The 25,362-nt window shown below is 28.2% G+C and overlaps 1 protein-coding gene across 1 annotated transcript in view; it reads left to right on the plus strand.

Moving 5' to 3' along the window:
- Nucleotides 1–25,362, plus strand: part of LOC142326840 (putative sodium-coupled neutral amino acid transporter 10) — a 119,565-nt gene that overhangs the window by 65,154 nt on the left and 29,049 nt on the right. Inside the window, exons 3-5 of the mRNA XM_075369571.1 lie at nt 18,497–18,595; nt 21,603–21,720; nt 23,950–24,123. Of these exons, the coding sequence (XP_075225686.1) occupies nt 18,509–18,595; nt 21,603–21,720; nt 23,950–24,123 (379 nt within the window). The 5' untranslated portion in view covers nt 18,497–18,508. The remainder of the gene's footprint in view (nt 1–18,496; nt 18,596–21,602; nt 21,721–23,949; nt 24,124–25,362) is intronic.

Raw genomic sequence — 25,362 nt, forward strand, 5'->3', positions numbered from 1 at the left:
TCAGTGTAAAAATTTTTGGTGTTATTATTATTAGCAAAGAGAATGACAATTTCTCGTTGCAGTAATTATCCATCAATTACTATTGAACCTTATTAATTGGATTTAAACTCTTTAGTTTGAATTATTTACTATGATAAGAAATATTTTATTAAGATAAAAAAAGATGTAATTTTGTTAATAAATGGCACTTGGCGTCGGGTTTGATATTGTGGAATAATCCAAAATGATATTCATAGTTTTTCTTTAACATTTATTTTTATTTATAAAGCGGGTAGAAATATTAGTTTTTTGTAAGTAATATTTATTTAATTATTTTATTTTTTTTATTAAGTATTTAACAATTTAAATAATTATTTAGTTTTATATTGTAATCGAGTTATTTTTAAAACGGTTTTTGACGATGTCTTATTTTTCGTACTGTTTCAGTGACCATTCAGAATTACTTTTTTATTTATATTTAATAAACAAACAAATATAATTTATCCAGAAATCAAAATTGGAATAAAAGATACTTCATGAGACTTGTTCAAGGTCTTTAACTGTACACAGCAGCATAACGGAAATAATGTGCACCGAAATAACGCGCTCGCTACCTGTTTGATCGGTCGGTCGATCTGTTCTGAATATAGATTCGTCTGTATAAACCTTTTTTTTTATACTAAGAAATTCTTTCCATAAATAATCAACTATTCTGACCGTATTTGTAAAAATTATTACTTAACGAAGTGAATTTAAAGAAATTCCAATAAAAGTTTATGTTAATCTGAAACGAAGTTCCAGAAATTTAGAAAATTCTGAGTTAATTGACAGAATGAACACGAATAAGTGTTATAACGTGTCATAATTGATTATTACAATAAGTTTACTTTCTTGACCAAATATACTCGTACATTGGAAATGAGTAATTCGTTTTTACCAGAAGTAGAATAAAATTTTAATGGAATATGTTAAAATATATTATATATTTGTTAGTATAAATGCATAATAACTGTATAAAATAGAAATAAAAAGTTTATTTTAGTGTCTTTTTAAAAAAAAAAAACCGGACATGTAAGTTTTATGGCATTATTTTATAATTATTCTTGGTAAAATAGTTTTTTCGTGTTCGGGTTTGATATTGTTAATATTAGTTGCTAATTTATGAAACTCTGATTTAGATTAAGCTAAAGATTTCAGCCTAAGTTTTCGCAGGGTTCAAGATTCATTCATAGTTAAAATAGATTCGTTTACATATCTAAGCTGATATTTTCGAATTACAGTTTGGTTGGGACAGTACCTAAACTTGACCGTTATGTTGTCATTTATCTTCAAGTTATAGAATACATCAAACATTATTATTGAATAGCATTTTCTAATCTATACGATCGTCAGTCTCTTCAATTGTGAGGTGTGCTCGTCAAAAAATTCTCCCGGCTTAAATTTATGTACAGTTCCTTGAAGTGTGCAGAAAAGGTGTGATAAACTAGGTAAATATGGTAAAATGATGACGTCGGTTATTTGACGAAGGAGAAGACTTACTTACTGAAGCAAAATCTGGACACCCCGTCTTTCATCACCTATATTTTTTGGGTCCCGAAAGGCATTCTTTTGATTTAATATATGCGTCTAACAGAAAAAAAGTCGACGTAATTGGTGCTGTAAGACCTTAAAATTGTCAGACCGTTTTGAAAATTGTTGGCAAACCTGCTTACTAAAAACGTTATTTGCCTTACGATAACGCGCATCCTCATTTTGGCATCCTCTAAAAAACTGCAAAACAGTTTCTATGGGAGGCATTGGATCGTCTTCTCTACAGTGCGGAACTGACGCCATCTGATTTTCATCTTTTCTGTAAAAGACATTTTGAGCCGAAAATTTATGTTTGATCACTATCAAACTGTACCGATTGGTTCAAGGAACAGGCAGCAGAATTCTTCAAGGAAGGGAAAGTCAAGCACGTCTCAAGAAAGCTTAATTTATGTTTAATTATGGTTTACAACATATTTTCAGTTTAAAAAGTTTATAATTATTATTACTATGAAAAAATTGCTTTTACGGACCCTTGTTGGTTTTTAAAATATACGAAAAACACATTTTTTTTAATGTAAAAGAAATATATTTGTTACATCTTGTTTCTGGAATAAAAGATAATTAATGTAGAGAGTTCTAAATTACATTAGGTATACTGTATCGGCGGTTATTGTTTCATGTTATTGTGCTAATTAATGACCTTGTTACATAAACGTTTTTCTTTGTGCAGTTTTTGTTTCTGGATAAACTACATTGAATTCTTTTTTTAAAGACGCATGCAGACTACATCAAATAGTTACATACGGAGATAAGCATTAATTCTTTGCTTTGCATTACTTATCTTTCTTTTCTCATTTCTGTGATAGGCGTAAAATATAGAGCTTAAAGAAGCACAGCCAGAGTCGTTTTCTCTGAACGGAGTGATGTTCGTACATTGATTATGCAAATGGTTCCTTTACTCAACATAGTAGTTTGGCTTAATATCACCTGAATTTCGGTAAGATTCATAAGCTGATATAAAAAACGTAGCATATTGTGCACGGTGAAAAACACTGGTGTAATTTCAAAAGGAAAATGCCGGTTAATTTTACTTTTCCTAATAAAATCCTTGTTATTCCTAGAAGGACGCTTGTTATTCACTTGAAGTCTTATTTTAGGTCGCTTACGATCGTTTTATTGCGTTACTAGAATGTATTTAAATTATATTTGTCGCAACGTATGTAAATTTCTTTATTATATCTGTCGCTGTAGCGAATGTTCGGTTGTGCTGTATGAATAAACAACAAATCGATATGAATCGTGTACTTATGCATTTGTGACCTAAAAATATACTTAAGTCGGTAATTATTTATGAATTATCGATTTATTGTACTTCATGGTAATATAGTTAAATTAACGTATTTAATTTAACGGAAAGAATCAGAAATAGAAGTAGGTAACAAAAATATTCGAGTATTGCTTGTTCCTTATTTATTTACCGTAACGGTAACAAACGGTATTATCGTGTAATATTAAAAATTTTCTTTTGTCTTCTCAGTACTAAATAAATGGAAGTTCTTTGATGCGGTTGGACAATTTAAAATTTGAAAGTCAAATTATGTACGATCTTTTGCCGCCTCACTGCCGCCAACGAACATACAGTACGTTGATTCGCTGTGCTTGACGACTATGACCTGATTCGATTCTGTCGACGCTGCACCGATCTTTTATTTCACGTCTCCTCCATTTTATGAGAATATATTTTTGATAATTTTATTATGAAATACAGTTATGTCGTCCTCTTCATTTTAGTGCGCATAATAATATGCGCTAAAACAATCGTGGTACAAGAAGTACCAGTACGTTTTTATTTTTTGACAGTAATGATAATTCATTATAAAGGCACAGCCCCGTAGTGATCGGAATTAAGATAACTTGTCCTGAACACAGCCTGCATTTTGGTTTGTTTTTCATGCCGGTATGTACGAGCAAATACGTTCAGTGATGAAAATAACAGGAAGTGACCTCAATCCGAGTATTATTCTGTAACATGAGATTATTTTCACAAATAATCCCCTACAACTGTTTTTAAAATTAGGTACTTAATAGATAAGTTGTACAATATTTTTGAAAGTAGAAAAAAGTGTCAGTAGTATGAGTAAAAAAAATTAATTATTAAACGGTATGCTGTTCCCGGTAAAGCGTTAAGTGTCATATTGATTATTGATGCCCTTGAAAAATCGGCATTCATGGCAGAGGAGGACTAGCGATGATTTAACAGTTTTTGTCTGAAAAGAGCTCGTTTTTATCTGTGAGCTTGACAACAGTGACAGCTGAGTCGATTCAGAGGTCTTTCAATCTCGGAGTTGTTAAAAGTTTTGAATAATTATTAGCCGGGCTGAATCGGACTGTTCGGATTAAAGGTGTGGTTCTGAAAAATAACCACTTTGCTCTGTAGCAACCGGCCGAAGTCGGGAGCCTCATTCGATTTTTTTTTTTTTTTGTTATTGTTATCGGTGTTGCGGAGAAATACCATTTATATACCCCTCACAACTATGGCAGTGTCGGACTCGCACTGGTTCGGCTAGATGTTTTTATAAGATCCTATGTGTGCCCGAACCCTACCGAATAAAACTCCTATTTCACCATTCCTCCCCGCCCAGGGTCGGATCAGCAGTTAAGCATAGCTCAACCCTGGGGGTGCATTTGAACTCGGGGGGGTCAAGAAACCCCGTTCTTCATCACCATCGCCCATTCAATCATCATCAAAGAAACAATGCAAACTACTTCAGAGCGGGTGAAGTAAAACTGTTTGGAATGCGAGACTGTATGTATATTTTTTTTTACTTCGTCTTTTTTTTCCTTGAAATCTTACTTGAAAATATTTTGAATATTAACATAACTTCATTAAGTAAATCATCACGCTTTCAAAATATAGTATTAAATTTCGATGACGACAGCCTCAAAAAAAATTTCAGTTTGTTTTCAACACCGTGCAATTTTTTGTGTAAAAGTCTTTCTATTTAAGTTATCTGGAAATAATTTACTATAGAGCCACCAGAAAAATGTAGCTTTTAAAATAAAACATAATCATTGAATGTGAAATTTGGTCGTGAATAAAACTTGAACATATTTACTCGTATGTACTTAAAAACACGTTTTGATCAACTTTTTTTTTTGTTTGTTAAAAAATTTAATTTCGGACCTTGATTCTGCCGCTAAAAATATGCTGAGTATTTTTTGCGTTTAATTTCTTTCAAGAATATTAATAAAAATGTAAAAATTATGCTCATAAATTGGTTGGAACATTTATTTTAATGTATTTAACAACAAATTATGAGCCTTCCTTTTTTTTAGTAAAAAATGAATCACGTTTCCTTGCTTACGTTGTATTCTATCAAAATCTTAAAAAATTAATTTATACGATGTTTTTTTTTTATTATTATTATTAAACGGTTCAATTTTTTACTATATTTGTGATCATAGGTGTGTCTCGCATCACTCGTATTTCATTTATACACACATCGTATATTTAATAAGCTCCTGTTTTTTTGTTTTTTTTTATTTTTTAGTAAAAATTGATATTTTTCTGAAACGACACACGAATAAAAAGGTGCAGATTTCTTGATTATCTAACTGTTCATATACATCCTATACTAATTTATTTATTTTTAATTCGGCTCTAATAAAAACAAAAATTATTTAAATCAGCCTTTTTTGCCCAGTTACATTAATTAATATTACATATAATTGAAAGTAAAGAATAAATAACAAAAGTGAATATAAATAATATGGATGAATAGGGATTAAAATTATAACTATAACATTGCAGAAGGAGAAAATGTATTAATGTACATAAGAAGAGAGAAAAACGAAAAGAAGACAGGTATCTGTAGCATAAAACAATTGATCAGTACTTAAGATTTATATTTGACAATGCAACAAAACATACAAGTATTACTTACATCCAAGTATTACTTAAATGCTGAGGAGAACGATGCGACAACATTTTATTTTAGTGGTTACAATCAACATTAATCCTAGATGGTTCTAATTCAGTAATTATTTTATTTAAATTTTTAATGCTAAGTTAAGTGAAAAATTTTACTTGTCTTATTATAATACCGCATGAAAATAAACAAGAACAAAACAAAAGTAATGAAACGTAGTAGAAATAACGAAGATGAACCACTGAAAGTGAAAATAGGAAGAGAAAAGATTATGGAGGTAGAAGATCTTTGTTATTTGGGAAGTAGAATTACTAAAGATGTAGGAAGCAGGAACGATATAAAATGCCGAATAGCACGGGCGAAACGAACTTTCAGTCAGAAATATAATTTGTTTTCATCAAAAATTAATTTAAACGTCAGGAAAAAATTTTTGAAAGTATATGTTTGGAGTGTCGCTTTATATGGAAATGAAACTTGGACGATCGGAGTATCTGAGAAGAAAAGATGCAGAAAGAAGTATTTGGAAAAATATTGCTAAAAGAATAGACAGCTATATATCGAAGTAAAACTTGGACGACCGAAGTACTTGAGAAGAAAAGATTAGAAGCGTTTGAAATATGGTGCTATACGAGAATGTTAAAAATCAGATGGGTGGATAACGTGACAAATGAATAGGTGTTGCGGCAAATAGATGAAGAAAGAAGCTTTTGGAAAAATATAATTAAAAGAAGAGACATACTTATAGGCCACATATTAAGGCATCCTGGAATAGTCCCTTTAATATCAGAGGATCAGGTAGAAGGAAAAAATTGTCCAGGCAGGCAACGTTTGGAATATGTAAAACAAATTGTTAGGGATCTAGGATGTAGGGGTATCCGAAATGGAACAACTAGCACTAGATAGGGAATATTGGAGAGCTGCATTAAACCAGTCAAATGACTAAAGACAAAAAAAAATTATAATACATATTTGTGTGATTTTGTAAACTGGATGTATTTAAAAAAAAAAAATATAGAAATACAAGTGTCATTAATATTACCACAAACAAATCGGTCTAAAAAAATTACTATGGCCAGTTAACGCCTGCTCACAAATGTTTGATTTTGAAAGATATTTGAAATTGTACTGCGATAAGTGTAGATGAAACTTTATGTTATGAAAAAATTCTAAATTGTACTCTTATTATTGATTTGACTTTGAAGTCAAAGTAATACCTGCTCCGTAAAACAGTTTCAAATTCACAGCAGGGATCATTAAGGAAAAATAAAAAGTCTTTGATCATTAGCTTTAAACAAATTTATGCAGATTTTCTTAATGAGACCTGACGTCGCATTAACTTTTTTCTCATTATGCGATTAGTAAAACTCAAAGCGAGATTTTAATAATCTCGGAATTACGCACTATATAAGAACATCTCAACTGTTAATGCATACTCTTATCAAACTCCACAGTGTTGTTTTTCCAAAGAATGAAATTAATGAACTATTGAAAATATTTATAATTCGTTCTTTATCGAATGTAACATAAAATCATTAGTCTATTTTAAATAGTAGAATATCTTCAAAGTTGCATATGAATAAAATAATTTTAATCATCTTCCTACATTAAAATATATATACAGTGTTTATACAGTATGAAAACTTTTCCACGGTTAAATATAAAACAATTAAATTTGGCAGGTTTATCTTGAAACGACTTATTTTTCAGTATAAATAACCACATCTGTAGCCCCTTGGAGGGGAGTTCAATTCAAAAATTTTAAACGGAATGTTTAGGGTTGTTGTATAGTATTTTAAAGCGAGAAACACCAAAAGCCTAAAATTTAGCAGATGTTTCTACCTCAAAACGATCTATTTTCCGATTTGAAACCACTTCAAGTAGTGGTTTCAAAGTATCTATGAAAGTATCTATAAAAAACTATTAAATGACCGCCATTTTGATTAGTGTTGCCTTAGTTCGATGTTTTTATGTCAAACGTTTTTATTTTCAATGCCCTTACGACCTTACTTTTATTTCCATGTAAAAATTTTTATTTACACCCCCTGTTAGGCTTAGAAATGTGGTGGTCTCATATTGAAAAATAAGTGGTATTGAGGTAGAAGAATTTATTAAATTTAATTTTTTTATATAGTATTTCACTGTTCAGCAGTTAAAGATATATTGTTTACCAATTCTCAAACTAACAAACTAACAGTAAAAAATATTAAAACGCCTCCAATTTTGGTTATTGTTATAGCCCGAAATTGTTTACATCAATAGTTTTGTTTCTAAATACCCTTTAAAATGGTGTATCACAGTGCTACTCTTATCGTTTACAATTTTTTAATTACCGACCCTCCCCCTGGATGCTTGTGGTGTGGGTGATCTCATATCGAAAAAATAGATCTCAAGGTATTTACTAAATTTCATTTTTTCTATGTTTAATAGGTTGAAAAGCTATTTAAGGTTTAAAATATTTTTTTAACCCCCTGTATTTAATATGGATTAAGTACAAAATATACAATTTATCAAAAGGGGTTGTTAGATCACAATATTTCAAATGTTATTAGATCAAATATATCAGTATATATTAGATCACAAAGAACGGACAAAATGAGATAGAATCAAAAGCAGACTTGACACTAGCCATTAGTGCTTTCATTCAAATAAATTTGTTAGTATCGAATATAAATATAAGAATTAGTAAAAAATATTTTAAAAGTTTTACTTTTCCGTCTGGATAGCGCTATAGCTCTAGAAGGAAAGTATTAAAATCAGTCCAATTTGATTGGGCATATGCGGTTTTCACGGGATCCTGTCGTTTTGACACCTAATCAACCCACAAACCCGGGTGGAAATTTTACGGATGTTAATATTCGTATGTACGTGTGTGTTCGCTCATCTTATATCTCCAAAACTACTGGACCGAGTTTGATCAGATTACTTCTATATACGGGGCATTGGTACCGTTAAATTTTCAACTTAAAAGGTCAAGGGGATGAGGCTATAGAACAAGGTGACCCTCAGTATCTCGAGATTTCGCCTAATTAAAGTCATATTTTTTAGGTATATTTGTTAACGACTAAAAAATAACAATATTTGCAAAAAACATTTTTTCAGAATTGCATCCCCACCCCAAAAACTGCTGTTGTAGTTGTTTCCTATGTTGTGACGTCACAGGTGAGCGGTAGAATTAAATAAATGAATCGTATTTAAAGTGTAAAAAATTAACTCGGTCTGGTTGGGTCTCGAACTCGATCGCTCGGTCGATTCGGTACCTAATGCGTTAAGCCTCGCGGTTACACCAGTCTGCTGATTGTACAAGCGAAATTTGTTTTATGTAAGTTTTGAAATTACGTTAGTTAGTCCGATCGTAGCCGCTAGTACCGTATTAAATACGGTATGCGCGCGCGCTTTAGTTAGAATTATTGAATTAAATGAACGAAAAAATGTTATATTTAAATAAAATTATAAACATTTTAAATTAAGTTGTATGTATCTGTAAGCTGTGCATCAGAAACAACCAGTTATAGGACTTTCCCGAAATACGGATTTAGCCATGTGACAGGAAAGTCCTGCAACTGTATTATCGCCTTTTTTGTTTGTGTACTTTAGCAAATTAGGAGAAACAGAAATGACATTATGGAGGAGTTTGAAATTTGGTGTTATTGGTAGATGTTGAAAATTGGCTTATCAACCAAACCGTATAGCATCAAACCAGTCAAATGACTGAAGATAAGATACTGAGAGTGACAATGCATTATTATTTTAATTTTAAACTCAACTGGCCAGCTGTATCCTAAAGAATAATCATGAATAGGGATATATAATCTTAGTTAAATTCTGTCATTTGATTATTTTTATAGAAAATCTTTTTTACTATTGAAATTACACCAACCGAAAGTATTAATAAAAGAAAATTTCATGTTGAGATTTGATTTAATACAGAAAATTAGATGAAATAACTTTCCAACCAATATCAACAATATTTTACACAGCTGTTCTGTAAATTTTGTTTGTTTATTATCAAATTATAAAAGTTAATGTTGTTTGTTTATTATCAAATTATAACAGTTTTAATGTCACTTTTCATTGTATTTTTTTATTACAGAACAGTAGTATAATTTTTTAAAAACCTTTTAACATTACATATAATTTATGCAGCATTGTTCGTGATACTGCAAAAATTATGACTTTATAAGTGCTGTGTGTCATTAAATCTTATAATACTCAAATTAATAATACACCGTTTTTTTTTATTTATTAAAATATTAATTGTTATTAATGTATAGTTAAATGTAAGTACATGAAAGTGTAAGTTCATATACTTTGTTAAATTTATTTAATTGATTAAACTATTATTATGTAATGCAAATTTTTAATATGTATATGTGTAATAGATAAGCGCTATTCATAATGTTAATTTGATCTTCAAATTAAATGTGTGTGTTATATTAAGCACATTAGGAAAAGTTGCATACAAATGGGAATAAATTAGAAATATTCTTTCTTTTTCTAACAAACTATATATTCTACTTGATTTTAAAAATATTGATTCTTGAAATTATATCAGTTTGATATTTTATTGCAAGCAGAGAATACTCCCCACCTCTAATATATGAAATAATGTTAAAGCATATTATTGTATGTCAATTGTATGATTGAATATATATATATATATATATATATATATATATATATGTATAGAAGAATAAAATCTGTTTGTATATTTGTTTTGTAAATCTCTCGACACCGGCGCCATCTAGCAGGTCAAAACTAATTCAGAAACCTTTGCAGGCATTTGCACAACTCCTCATCAAAGTTTCATTGCAATCATATGAATGGTTTAGGAATGCATACAGGACTAACAAACAAACAAACATTCATTTATATATATATATATAAATGAATGAATATATATATATACACACATACATACATAGAATTGTACATCTTTTGCCCAATTCCTTCAAATGGGAAATGCATCTTCATCAAATGTTTTTTTTATAAAATTTAGTCAAAATTGTAACCTAGACCACAGCAAAAGTAATCTATTCCCCTATTTGCATACTTTGTTAAAAGACAAATGAACCATTAATTTTGAAGATGAGGATTAGAAAGACAAATCATCAGGCAAATAGTTAAAAATTATTGTTATTATTGTATTAAACCTGTAGATATTAGTTAATGTTCTAAATTGGTGAACTTCCACATCTATATCCAGATTGATTCATAGACATATTTTACTTGATTTTGGAAATAGGGTAAAATGTTAGCATGTAATGATCAGCATATGTTGTATGTATTATGTAGCCTGTGTCTGAGCTGATGCATAGTTGACTTCAACTCATTTATAGTTGTGAAATTATAGTATTTAAGTTTTTTTATATCATTGATCATAATGTGTTTTCTCATTTCAAATTAAAAAAAATGTTGTGCTCACCTCAATTTGTTTGTAAAGTTTTTATACATACTGTGCTGTATAGAAGGACACAAGATAAGACTGACTGCATATGTTGTCTGTTTATGAAATATAATTTTAGAACGGGTTCTCTGTTATACTGAAATTTGTCAGACAAGTATCTGAATTGTATGAATGATATTGAGTAGACTTTTAGGAAGTTGATGAAATTTTTTCTTTAAAAAAAACCAAAACTGTAAACAAACAGATGAAATATTGAATAAAATTTTGTGAAAAAATAATTAAAGAAACATATTCAAGATTTCAGTAACAATTTATGGGCAGATATTAATAAAATTAATATTAAATGATTAATACTCAAAATACTGTAAGCTCTTCTTTCACAGGATATCTGAGAGCTAATTGGTAGCAGTTTCTTCAGTAGGTTACTGGAATGCTTCTGTCAGCTCAGCTTCAGAAGGAATTGGCTCTGAAATATACTATGGAAGAAAATGTTAGAGTACTTTGAAAATGATTCACATAGTATTTAATTATTTTGAAGTATTATTGTGCTTTTAATGAATGAATAATAATTAATATTTAGAGTTTTTGAAATATCTGGGAACAGCTTCATGTTACGAAACGTAGTCTGATAAGACAATAGAAACATATGCAGATGCGTACCATGTATTAAAATTTAACAATTTATATCTGCCATCTTGAATCCAAGTTTTTGTTCTTTTTAAATATCAAGATAATCATGTGTTAACATGATTTTCATGTACAGTATGATGAGAAAAACAATGATGAGACAAATTTTTACCCTCCCAGCTGTATAATTATATTACGTAAAGATATTACGATACGACGTATTATTTATAATACAATATAATACAGTAAGATGTATTATGTATAAGGTTTAGGTTCACAACTGTATATGTAAAGGGTATGCTAATCAGTTGGATTTTGCATGTCAAGTGTTAAAAGATTTTTTTGTTGCATGATCCCCTCTCACAAAAAAGTACAGTTAGCCTTGAAAACTTCTGGAAAGATGTATTATATTTTTATGTGTGAATAGATATATGCTGGCCTGTTTTTTTCTTGATATCCCAGACCGGATGAACTGCTTTGGATAAAATTTGGCTCAGTAATTTCGTACATGAGGCATTGATAGTATTTAATTTTGGTTACAATTGATCAAGGGATCAGGGGATGCAGTATTGTAATTCCTGTATTTCAATTTTTTTTTCAAAGGGTAGGTAAATTTTTTTATATAATGTAATGGCCCCTCAGATAGTGGAAATACTTTTATTAGTTTCAGTCTTATTCAAACTTCCTTAAAAGGGTAGGGAAAAAAAAGGATTATTCAAAATAACATTTTTGTACTAATTAGGTAGTTTTATTACATTAGCATATCACTTTGGTCAATTTCATTCATGGGTGGGGGTAATAAGCCTAATTTTTTTACCAGTTAAAAAACTAGAATGATCCACTCATATTGTCTGCCATGCCTTACCAGGAAAGTTATGCTATTCTTTGTTGGCTTATCTTTATTTACTACACCTGTTTTTGAAATCAACAATAAAAATTGTAATTATAGGGGAAAGTCATGCAAGACATGAATTTAGAGAAAATGTGCTGTAGTAGTTATTGCTACTGTATTTAATCCTTCACGTTTTATTAATAATGTAATTATAAGAATTACTTTTAAAATAATATAAAAATCATACAATATCTAATTTTGTAACATAATAAAAGTGTACACAATTACAAGTACTTTGAAACATAGTTATAAATGTAAATAACATACTGCAGAAGATTAACTGATATTGTTAAACTGGAAACATATTACATATCATTTAAATAGTAAAATCAAGAAGTTCGTTAGAATTTCGCCGGTAAGAGTCTCCAGAACTGGACGGCAAGGTGAAGTCAGTGAACTATGTTTTACAGATCTAAACATGACCTAACTTAAAAGTGAAACAAAAATGGGCAAAAAAAAATAAGCATGAAGACATATTTCAATTATTCAATTATTTGTAATAAAGAATACTTTCATAAAATACCTCAAACTTTGTTAGACAACATTTTTTTTCTTCATCAAATGAACCATGGGACTCGAATATGTCACTTTTTCCTCAAAAAGGTGGGTTTATGAATTGCACCACCAAGTAGCAGTACTTAAGAAAGAAAGGGCCTTTGAATTTAAGAAAGATCTTGTACAAAAACTTGATAATGTACGTGAAATAATAAAATTTTAAAGAATATATATTACAGCTTGTTTTAATAGTAAATGCTCTTAAGTAAATGAAAGTACTGAAGATGAAACAATTTTTTTAATTCTAATCATTTCATCTAAAAAAAATAAAAATATTAGTTTACAAGAGATTATAGCTGCTAATAAAACATAAAAAACATGAACAGTAGGAAAGTGTTGCAAATGTAGCAACAAAGATTTGTTACATAAAACAGAAATAAATTTAATTGGTAAAACTTTTATTCTACAATTAAATCTATTTGAATAAATTGATGGAGAAATAAAAATAAGTTCATTTAATAATAATGTAAAAAGTGTGCCCACGGATTTTCGATTCGTGAAGGTCATTATATAAGTTTTTTATTAAAATGGGAAAAAGATGAAATGAAGTGAATGATATGACTATCAACAATAAAAATTGGCCGAGTAATTCAAAAAATGCATATTTGTTCTAGAAAGGCAATAAATTTTAATAATAAATCCATAAGATAATAATCAGTAATTCATAAAAAAATAAAAGAATAATCTAACAAAACGCTGTGATATTACAGTGAAATAAAAATTACAATGAAATAGTAAATCGAACAGTAAGAGTCTCGCAGATATCATTTCTTCCGCTCAAAAAAAAAAACTCTGTAATATAAATAAAACTGTTTTTAAGAAAATAATACTGATATCAAAAAAAGGTAAAACACTTCATTTCTATTATCAAAATCTGTTATTAATTTAGAATTTTGTTTAAAAAAAAAATACATGTTAAATATATGTAATAGACAATAGGTATACAATAATAGATAATAAACAATGTTTGTGCGTTCCATATAATAAACAATATATAGAAAAATTTGTTATAAAGCTGTTACTGACTTTCATTTATATATGTATTACATATCACATTTACAAAAATAATACAATTCTTATGATTATTCATTGTTTAATCAATTAAATCTTGCCAGTAAGAGTTTTGTAACAAATTTTTCTTTTTTTTTTGCTTATTGTATGGAAGGAACGCTTAAACTTTGTTTATTATCTATTATTATATATCTATTGTATATTGCATACATTTATCATGTATTTTTTTAAACAAAATTTTAAATTAATATCAGGTTTTGATAATAGAAATGTATTGTCTTACCATATTTGATATCAGAATCATTTTGGTAGAAACAGTTTTATTTAAATTACAGAAATTTTTGTTTTTTGAGCAGAAGAAATGATATCCATGAGACTCTTACCGAACGATTTACAGTTTCATTGTAATCTTGGATTACATTTACTTTTCAACAACATTTAGTTATTTCACATTCTGCTTGAGTAGACTGTGGTATCAGCTGATCTACAAAGGTGTGTCGTATAAATTTGTAATGCAACTCTGATATTTCATATCTAAATTACTGAATAAAATGTCACGGTTAATTTATCATAGTTACTGTTACAACTACATTATTCAGTTCATTCTGAAGTTGAATTCAATAAAAATTTTTCTATAGCTCGTTCTCCCTTGTATCACTTCTTGAAAGATTTTTGGTTGCTGATGTCTCAAAAAACATGAATGATTATTGAAAAATAGATTTCAGCATAATTTTTCTTGTCACATTTATGTGAGAATTGTGCATTGTAAATCAGTTAGCTATAAAAAAAAGTAGAATTGCATTCAAGATCTAAGGTGGCTGACAAAACTTTCTGGAAGATATTAGTTTTGTAGGCAAAAATAAAAATACCCGATATTTGCTTCTGTCATTTGGTTTAACTCAGTTTTGTAATACATAAATAAATTAATCTTTTATTCTTATTGGTACCTATGATGCATTGTATAGATCATGTAAGGAATGAGTAAATATAGTTCTTCATACATAAAAAGAAATGGAACTCTATTGATATTAATTATGTCCATATTAATTATCTAAAATATAAACCATCGAAATAACATTTAAGGTAAATTAACAAATGTACAAAATATAAAAAATAACTACTGAGTTCAGAAGACATTAATGAAAAATTACTTGAACATATATTTATGTATGTTGAATACAGAAAATAAGGTAATGTTTTTAATCTAAATATGGTTTACATAATTCATTCATATGGGCACCAAAGGGTTTTTTGATAACTATTGTATTATTTAGTCAGAATTATTAAAATACATTTAAAATAAATTACTAGATTTTTTAAATAATTCAAAATTTCTGCTGAGAAGAAATCAAAAGAAATGAGCAAATACTATAAATAATTCTTAACCTCTGAATAATGGTTATTTAAAATTCAAAATGTTTAAATTATAAAAGTATTATTTCTTTGATATCAAGCTTACTTTTATTTTTATTTATATGAACAAGCAAATATTTTTTAGGACACAAAAATAGAGAAATTATTGATTAATTGAGTAGAACGCTTAAAAAATATATCTTACAATTATCTAAGCACAATTATGATTAATGATATTTTGTGATTTTATTTTATTAATCTCTGTGTGATTATAGGGATCTTATCTCTAATGTCACACTTCATACCTCATTTAAAAAGGTTAATTAATTTAAATGTATACCACATGTTTTTACACTTACTGAATATTATCTTATAAAATTAGAAATCAACTCCTAGAGAAACGCTATATGTAATTGAATTAGAATATATAATCAAAAAGATCTTGAGGAAGTAAAATTCTGTTTCTGTTAAAGTAAGTTATTTTAAAGCCATTAGATTTAATATTTGTAGGAACAAGCATTATAATTGTCAGAACAAAGATATACCGAATTATAACTCACGATACATGTTTGATTATTTTAGAATAAATAATGATTTAAAAATGACAGAATAAAGCCCATATATTTTAAAAATAAATTATAATTTTGATAATAATTTAAACATATCATATTAGGTTAAGTATTATCTTAATAATATATTACTTAATTGTAAATATTACTAGACGTAGTTTTGTAATAGTTTCTAATGTCTTTACACAGTTATAAATAATTTACTGATTATGAATTAAAATAAAAAATGTTATTAATTGTTTATTTTACATATATTTATTTTGTATAGTATTTTTTTTTTTAAATTATTTATTTTAAATTAAATTTTTCAGTATAGGTATTATATATACGAGTCTTCTGTGTAATAATATATATTTTATAAAATGAAATTTTTAATTTGCATCATTGTTATTTCTTCCACATTCAGTAGTTTCCCAGAGATCTCTGCTTACTGCGGAATTAAATTAAGAATATAGTGTAAAGAGTTAAAATAATACCTTAACCATTTTGGTCACTGGTTATGAAATCTATTTTGTAGTTGCCAGTAACCAATTTTTAATCATTTGATCAGCTAAACTGTCAATCAGTTTTACGTTTAATGATTGTAGTACATTACTTGATTTTTATTTTAAAACTGATGATGAATCCATGGATTTAAAAAACTTGGTATCATGTTATATTTATTGATGAATTTTTCTAATAATTTATTAAATATGTAATAGTTAATGTATATTTGTATGTATATATATATATATATACATTAACTGTTTTTTAATGATTTTTAGAAATTATTCTCGAAACTTGTTTATTCAAGATTAATTTCTCTTGTACAAAAAAATTATTGTTTTAATATAAACATCTTTTTTTCTTTTGAAAAAGGTTATGATGTAACTATCATGTTGCATAATCCATACATCTTGTATACATTATGTGTAGTTATGATTTACATGTATATCTTAATCTGTTGTAAACAAATTATTTTTTTAATACCAACATTTTTTCTATTAATATTTTCTAAATTATGTAGTTATAATGAATACATGTTAAGCAAAGTATGCTAATCGGGTCAAATTTTGCATGTCTGTTTTTTTTTTTTGGAAAGATGCATGTCCTTACATACGTATGTTAACCTATCTTTTGCTTGATATAAGTAGATTAAGTGAATCTTTTCCATTTTTAAAAAACATCTTGTCCTTAAGATATTTGTTTGTTTTTAGAATTCTAAAAATTTTTTACAAAAGGTGTAATATGTATAGAATAAGCACACATATCACGAGAATAATTTAGGTAGGAATGATAAATTTGTGTTATATAGACATTTTTATTCATTTGTGTCTCCAAAGTTGAACAATTTGTTATCTAATAATGTAAAGGATATCAAGAAACTTTAGAGAATGCAATGCTTTGTTATTTGTATGGTTGCTAGAAATCTATGAAATTGAAAAGTTATTCTAATTTAATTACTGAAGAAATTACTATTTTAGGATTACAATATTTATAAATTATTACTATTTTAAGTTGCTGGCAGTGTATCTGAGAATCTCTGTTTCACATTATAAAACGTTATTGTGATGATAACTCTCGTCATGATTTGTCTGCAGAGGGTACCTAAATTTTCATACAAGTTACATATTTTATATTATATTGCAGAAATTGTTTTATTGAATTTTCTTTTATTATTATTAAAAATAAAATATTTTATTGTTTTTAATTGTGTGTGAGAATAAAAATAAATATAACGTATAATATATAAATATCTAGGCTGAATAGACTGATTTGGATGAAATTAATGATTTCTTTATTGCCATTTAATCTTGGTTACAGTTGTTCAAGGAGACAGGCAAATACGAGTATGTACCTTATCGCTTGGTCCCATACCTTAAAGTTTTACTCAAAAAGTAGATAAATTTTTTCATATAATTTAATGGTGACCCTTAAGTAGCTAAAGTATTTTCTGATAATGTTTGATCTTATTCAAATCCCAAAAAAGGGACGTGGTGAAAACCCCATTTTCTTCTTTTTTTTGTAGTTTCTAGACTCAAAGTCACATTCTTGTACTAATTAGATTATTTCATTATATTAGTATGTCACTTTAGTTATGTATTCAAGCCCAATTTCATGTGAATAATGAGCCTAATTTTTTAGTGTTTTTTTTTTTTTTTTTTTTTACTTCAGGCTGGATTTACTAATTTTTATTAAATTTTGTTTTGTACAATAACTTCTGAATATGGGTCATTGATGAAATTTAATTTTGGTTACTATTAATGAAGGGAATGGGTAGATGTGGTCATTATGGGTCTTGTAATGTAACTGCAACTCTAGAATTTTTATGAAAAAGAAAATTAATTGTGTCTTTATCTTAAACAATCATATTTTCCAACAATTTAAAAGAAAACTAATTTTAATTATTAAAGAGACTAGTTTGTTTGCTGTTTACTTTTTTTTATTATTACAGATCATATGCTTACTGGTGTGTCTCCAGACTTTTAAATATATTAGAAAAAAGATTATATCTTAGTTTATTTTAAATCTATAGCACAAAAGAAATCTTATCTTGATTTTTTAACGATTTCATCTCAGATTAGAAGTACAGAATCTTAGTAACATAGATCATAGCACATTTTGATCTATAAATGATTTATTAATTTTTTATTTATTTATTTTTCAGTTTCTTTCCAATATGGGGACAAGTACAGAACATGTGATGACAATCGCAAATAGTATTATTGGTGTGAGTGTACTGGCAATGCCATTTTGTTTTAAACAGGTATGTTGTTTTTCTTCATAGTTTTTGTTTATATCTTATGTTATATGAAGGGAAATAAAAAGTAATTAGAATTAAAAATATGTAACAATATAATATAAAATGAAGATTAATCTTTAATAAAATCCGTCGTCACACAATTGATCCAGATTAGAAATAATAACCAAGCTATTTTCTGATTTATTATGCATCTCTATGATGAAACTTTGTTAATTCAAACTCTTGTAATCCAAATTTTGCATCCGCCTAGAGTAGAACCTTCACCTGTAGATATATTGTGATTGATAGATAGATAATATTATGAAGTAGATGTGTTGTTGTATGAGATTTGTTAAAAAAAAAGATATGCTCTTAGAAAATTGTAACATTGTAATATAATTTCTATATAACTTTTGTAGTTAACAGTATCACAAAAGCAACAAAAAAAAAATTTAATGGTAGTATTTATCAGCTGTATGCTACATATTTGTAATTTGTAACTCTGGAAAAAAAAGACCAGTACTACACAGTTTATTAAAGGGTTAAATCCATTTTTCTGTTATTGTTGTACCATTACCATATTATTGCTGCCTATTGTAGTTATTGTGGGTTGTTTAACTCCATATTATCAATATTGAATGCTAGTTTAATTGTTTCACATTGGCATTCAATAAGCATTTAACAAGTTATAATGCGATATTATTATTCCAGATTTTGTCACCACACCTCAAAATGATAATATGGTAAAAGCATTTAACAAATTAGTCTCATTAAACCTTATGTAGATGTAGAATTGTTTTGAGGGACTACAACATTTTTGTTCATGCAAACAATCTTTAAAATTCAGAAAAATGTTTCTTGAGATCCTATTAAATATAAAAAAAATAGATTCATGTAGGCAGATTTTTTGTATCACAAGGGTTACCAACATTACTGAGATGTAGAAAGGAGGAAAGAGAAGTGAGAAAGGAGGAAAAATGTGCACAGGGTCCTGATGTAGATTCAGACCTAAAATTGATGAAGGAATTATTTGGTCCTACAACAAGCCGGTTGACAGGCTAGTCTAAACTTGTCGTACCACCAATGAAAGGCCAGAAAGGTTGAAGTAGTAACAGTGAAAGATCTGGAAGTGCAATTGTCATCATCCGCTGTGACCTCGGGAGACACGGTCCGACAGAGGTGATTGGGATGTTCAGCACTATATAATGAGGTTGAAGCATTCGTCAGTGATTCAAAGAATGTTAGGGAGAAGAGTACGATGTTTTGACACGAATGAGGAAGCTACCTTTTAACAGCCAAGCATGTTGAAAGGGTTTCAGGGCTGGTGTAGGACAGCAACAGATGACTGAAATGATGCTGACAAAGAGGACAGCAGCAGAAGTTGTGAAGGCTAAGAGATCCAAGGTGATATTGGTTGACAAGCTAGAAAATGTCACCTCCTCATCCTTTAAGGGTTAGGTGGGGAAGAGCCTGGATGCTAGGAAAAAATGACTGAGGATAGTTAGTGTTCGGGATAACTCGAAAAGTGTATGAATCGTGGCCGATGATTGTGAAACTGAGGAAGGAATCAGAAATAATGAAGCAATAAATAAATATCCCATCACAACTGTCACCACAAAAGTCTTGAGGCCACAGATGATTGTACACGACATTCCATGAAATATTGGAGAGGAGAGGTTTGTTGACACAGTAATAGTTCAAAATATGGATAAGTCTGTGGAAGAATTTTTGAGTGTTTTTAAGGTGGTATTTTGGGCTGGCCGCAAAGAATCAAATGCGGTGCATTATGTAGTTGAATGCAAGAAACAATTGCAAACAAAATTCCTAGAAACTGGTAAATTGATTGTCAGTCATGTAAAACTAAAGATTATTTAAATGTCAGTCTATGTTTTCGGTCAAGGTCTTGGCCAAGGTTTGCGGAGAAGGAACTTTGTTACTTCTGTGACAAGGATGGGAATCTGGTGAAGGATTGTCAGCTTAGGAAGGACGGTGGTCTTCCTATCTGCATAAACTGCTCTCAACCCCAGAAGCCGGTGAATTGCGATTGCCGTTCTGAGGAATGTCCCACGTACAAACATGCGCAAGAATCTTTGAGCGGCAGAATAAATATATAGGCGATTAGTAAGGTTAAATGTTTTCCTGGCTTCTGGGTATTCATTTCGTTTTGTTGATTTATGCTTTGTGTTTTGTTTGTTAAGTTTTCAGTTTTATTTTCTACGAATTATGTTGTTTTTGAAGCTTTGATAGGCTTGATTATTCAGCGGTATTTATTATTTTTATTTTCTTTCGCTTAGGTTTTAGGATTATTGTCAAATTTTATTATCACTTAGATTTTATTATTGTATTTGATTTTAATGATAGCTGTTAGTGTAGATTTCTTATGTTGTTTACTCTTTTTTTGGTTAGTTTAATTTTGTGTTTACTGTTTTCTTATAAATTTATTGTAAGTTTTTAGTTATTTGTAAATATTTTATTAGTTTCTATGTGATTTGTTTACTTTGTGTTTATTAGTGTTTGTTTATGTTTTATGTTTATGACTGTTCACAGTTCTTGTTTCTCTTTTGTTATTTATTAAGTTTAGATTTTGTTTATTAGAGTTAATAGGTTTGTTTTTCTAAGACAGTTTTATTCTATGTTTTTTTTTTTTTGTATTTTTGAGACATTATCTTAGTTTTGTATTTATTTTATTTTGTATGTAGTTAGTGTTTTGTATTATGGATAGTATAGTTTTTATTTGTATATTCAATTTATTTAGTTTGTTTATTATTTCATGAGTAAGTTGGATGCCTGAGTTGTGTGCTGAACTCATCCCTAACACCAGGTAGGATAGTAGTTGCATCAGCTCAGTCGGGTGGTCCTGTTTAGAACCTAATAAAATTATTTATGATTGTAGGTTCTGAGCTAGGTGTAGATGTGCCACATCGGTGTGGCATCTTGACAGCGGCCAGATGTGATGTGATGTGAATGTTCCTAATTTATAATATAAGGTTTAATATTCCAGTTATATTAACCATAAAATCTTTTTTTTCAGTGCGGCATTGTTCTATCGATTTTACTCTTGCTTCTTAGCGGCATAATGACAAGGTTAGCATGTCATTATCTTTTAAAATCTGCTATCAGTACACGTAGAAGAAATTTTGAATTTCTTGGTAAGTATTATTTATTTATTTTTTCAAGATAACTGCTTACACTTATGAATGTTGATAATGAGTTTTGTTGTGAGTGAAAAATGCCATACCTAAACAGGACTTGAAAATGATGTACCAACACTATGAAGACATTCTTTATTGTTCCGCATTCGGTAACAAATCAACATTTCAATGGAAAAGTAAACAATCATATTCTGCATATCTAGGGATCAGAAAATCCTCAAAAAATATTGCAGTGTGAACAAGATTCCTCAAAACCGAATGTTTTTTATGTTGTATCCCGACAACAAGTTTACAAGCCTTTTTCTTAGTAGCAAGAGTATCTGGAATGAACTATCTGTGTATGCTACAAATATGATTCTTTCCTCAACTGCAATACAAACCACAGAACTTGATGGTGCGCCTCCTCACTGGCATAATACTGTGCGTGGTCAATTGAATGAAATTCTTCCCAACTGCTGAATTGGTCACTGGAGATCAGATGACAGAGTTTGTTTGCCTTGGCCTCCACATTTCCCTGATCTGACCCCCATGCAATTTCTTTCTTTGGGGGTTTATAAAGAATAAAGTGTATGTGCCACTGTTACCAGCTGACCTATCCGATTTGAGGCACAGGATTGAAGCAAGCTGTTGCATCAATTTCTCCAGACTTGCTGATTAAAGTATGGGATAAATAAACTCTCCTATCGGTTGGATGTGTGTCGTCTGATGAATGGTGCTCACGTTGAACACTTATAGGAAAACAGTTTGTGTTGCTCTTCCATTTCATGTATATAATTTATCAATTTAAGTAAAACTTGATAAATATTATATAACTTTAAAACCCCGATATTCATTTTGAGACGCATGTTACATTGTGTTATAGCTGTATGACCGATTTTAATCTTTTTTTTTGTATATATATTATTTTGTATATAACGAATAATGTCATTCGTTATTAGACTTTCTCTTATTAGACTTTTGTCACTTTTTTAAATTTATTTTATTATTATGTATAAAAATTCTACCTTAATAAAATAATTATAACCATTTTCTGAAGTTAAATTTAAAAGGTTTAATTTTTAACCTTTTTCTACGCCAAAAAAAAATCTTATTTTTTTTCTAAATATTATTAAATTTTTTTTTGTATTTTATTAACTCTTTGTTTTCAGTATTTCTTAATGCTCATGTCGAGTAATTAAGATAGTATTCAAACATCTAATTCAATGTTATATGTTATTATCTAAATTGTTTAACTCTCTTACTTAAATCGTTAATAGTCGCATGTTTTCTGTGTTATTGACTCATCTTTTATTTTTAAGTACTGTAACATAATATTACTGATATAAATATTTTAATTTATTTTTAATTAACATAATAAAATTGTCTTTTAATAGTGCATTTTATGAAAATTTTATTACATGAACATAATTTTAATATTTTTTTTAATTTTTTTATAGATTTTACAACTTCCTGATTCACTTGTAATCTAAGAATAGATAAATGCATATATAGAGAACTTACATTAATTTTCTTTTTATCTTCTCTGTTTCAAATTTTAAATAATACATGAATGCAATACTTTTTTTAATAATAATACTTCAGAATGACTATTTTTTTTTTTTTGTAGTATACTATTATCAAGTTTTCTTCAACCTTAGTCGTGGAATTTAACATAGGTAGAATCCTAATATGAATCAACAAATTTTAGTTCATTATAAGAATTATTATTTCCATCCTGTATTTTTCTTGGAATTTTAAAATTTTGTTTTGATTTGGTTAGAGCTTAGGAAAATAAGTAAAATAAAATTTCTTTTTGTGTTTTATACTTCATTCAAATGTTGGTCAAAATGGTATTTAAAAATTTTAAACATCTGACTAGTTTTTTGGATATTTAAAATTCTTGATTTTGAATTCTTTAATATGATCAAAATTAGATTAGAAATAGCTGAGGAACCTACTTTTATCTTGTTGAGAAGTTAATCAAAATTATGGTCAAATTGTATTTGTGTATGTATGTAAGTATACATACAAGAATCAAGATTCAATACAAATGTATTGAATCAGTATGCATATCAGCCAGCTCACTGGCGATAACGGCAGCACTACTGCAGCCATCTATATACTGTGGATTGTATAGATATAATGAATTTTTTGTTCAGTTTTATTGAAATATTCAATATTATAATATTTATCAAAAAAATTTAGTTACTTTTTTCTTTTGATAAATAAATTTTATTTTGATTACAGCATTCCATGCATTTGGTCCAACTGGAAAACTGTTTGTTGAACTTGGCATTATTGGTTTTATGCTGGGTACTTGTATTGCCTTCTTTGTTGTAATGGGTGATTTAGGACCAGTTATCATTGGCCCTGCTCTTAATATAGATTCTTTTTCAACTTTAAGACCGAGTGTTCTTATGGGTAAGAAATACTATTTTTTTTCTCTGTTTCAATTGCAGATACATTTTGGTGAATGTAACTAGAACTGTATCACTAAATAATAAATTAGGATCTACAAAAAAAAACCATAAAAACAGCTTATTTTACTATTAAAACTAGTATTTTATTACTAAAGGTATATACTTTTTATATGATGTATCAAACATACATATAAAACTATATTTTTATTTCTTTACTTTGCATCTTCAAGTTCTAGTTATTTCATCATTAGAAAATTATAGAGTTATGCACACCATTTATCGAAAGCAATAAAATTCATTGTTTATAGAGAGTTTTTTGTTACTAAAATGAAACTAAGGAAAGTTTTATTAATGTCTAATTGTATTCATAGTTTTAAATTTCTATTAAAAGTAAGAAAACACTGGGAGGAAATCTGGATTATCTAGTTTCTGCATTATGATTTGTTATTGTGGCAGCTAAATTTTAAATGATGATTAAAGAGGAAAACATAAGTGACTCTAAAGTCACTGAAGGTGCTGTCTTAAGATCTTAATAATATGGATTCATAAAATTAAGTTCATTATAAAAATTTTAATATGCATATCATGACTTGTCTTGTTTTACGTTTGAAGATCCATTTGCTTGCAGCCATCTGTTATGTTCCAGTAAATATTATGTATTGTCTCGATCTCGTAGTTAATTACACATGTAAATTTATTAATAAGTACACCAATGAAATATACTTTTAACTGTAATTTTGATTTAAAATTGGAGAAATTGTTATAAAAATGTGTAAAGTAGTAATTTCATGTTGAAAAAATAGTAAATCTAAACAATAAAGTTTGTTCAGTAAAAGGTTGAATACATAATTTGTAGTGTTTACGTTAAATATCTTTTAAAATGTTGTAAACAGTACTAATAAGAATTAAATGTTCTATAACAGAAACAGAATAGTTCATTATTTATTTATGTGTATATATTATATTAAACAAAAGTTGCCATTATATATTCTCTTAATTTTTCTTAATATTTATAGTTTTATATATTTCAATAAAAAATAATACTTTTATGCTGCAGTTCTTCCTGCTTTGTAGTTTAAAAAAAAATTGCAAATTAGCTTTATTATTACATAAATTATAAAAATTTGAAATTTATTTATGTAAAAACAAGATAATAATTTTATTTGATCATCTCTACTTTAGAAATTAGCTGTTTTATAAAAAAATTTTGTTTACTTGTACATAAGGTTTAATTGTATGG

Source organism: Lycorma delicatula, chromosome 6 (genome assembly GCF_047948215.1).
Source record: "Lycorma delicatula isolate Av1 chromosome 6, ASM4794821v1, whole genome shotgun sequence".
NCBI classification, from domain to species: domain Eukaryota; kingdom Metazoa; phylum Arthropoda; class Insecta; order Hemiptera; family Fulgoridae; genus Lycorma; species Lycorma delicatula.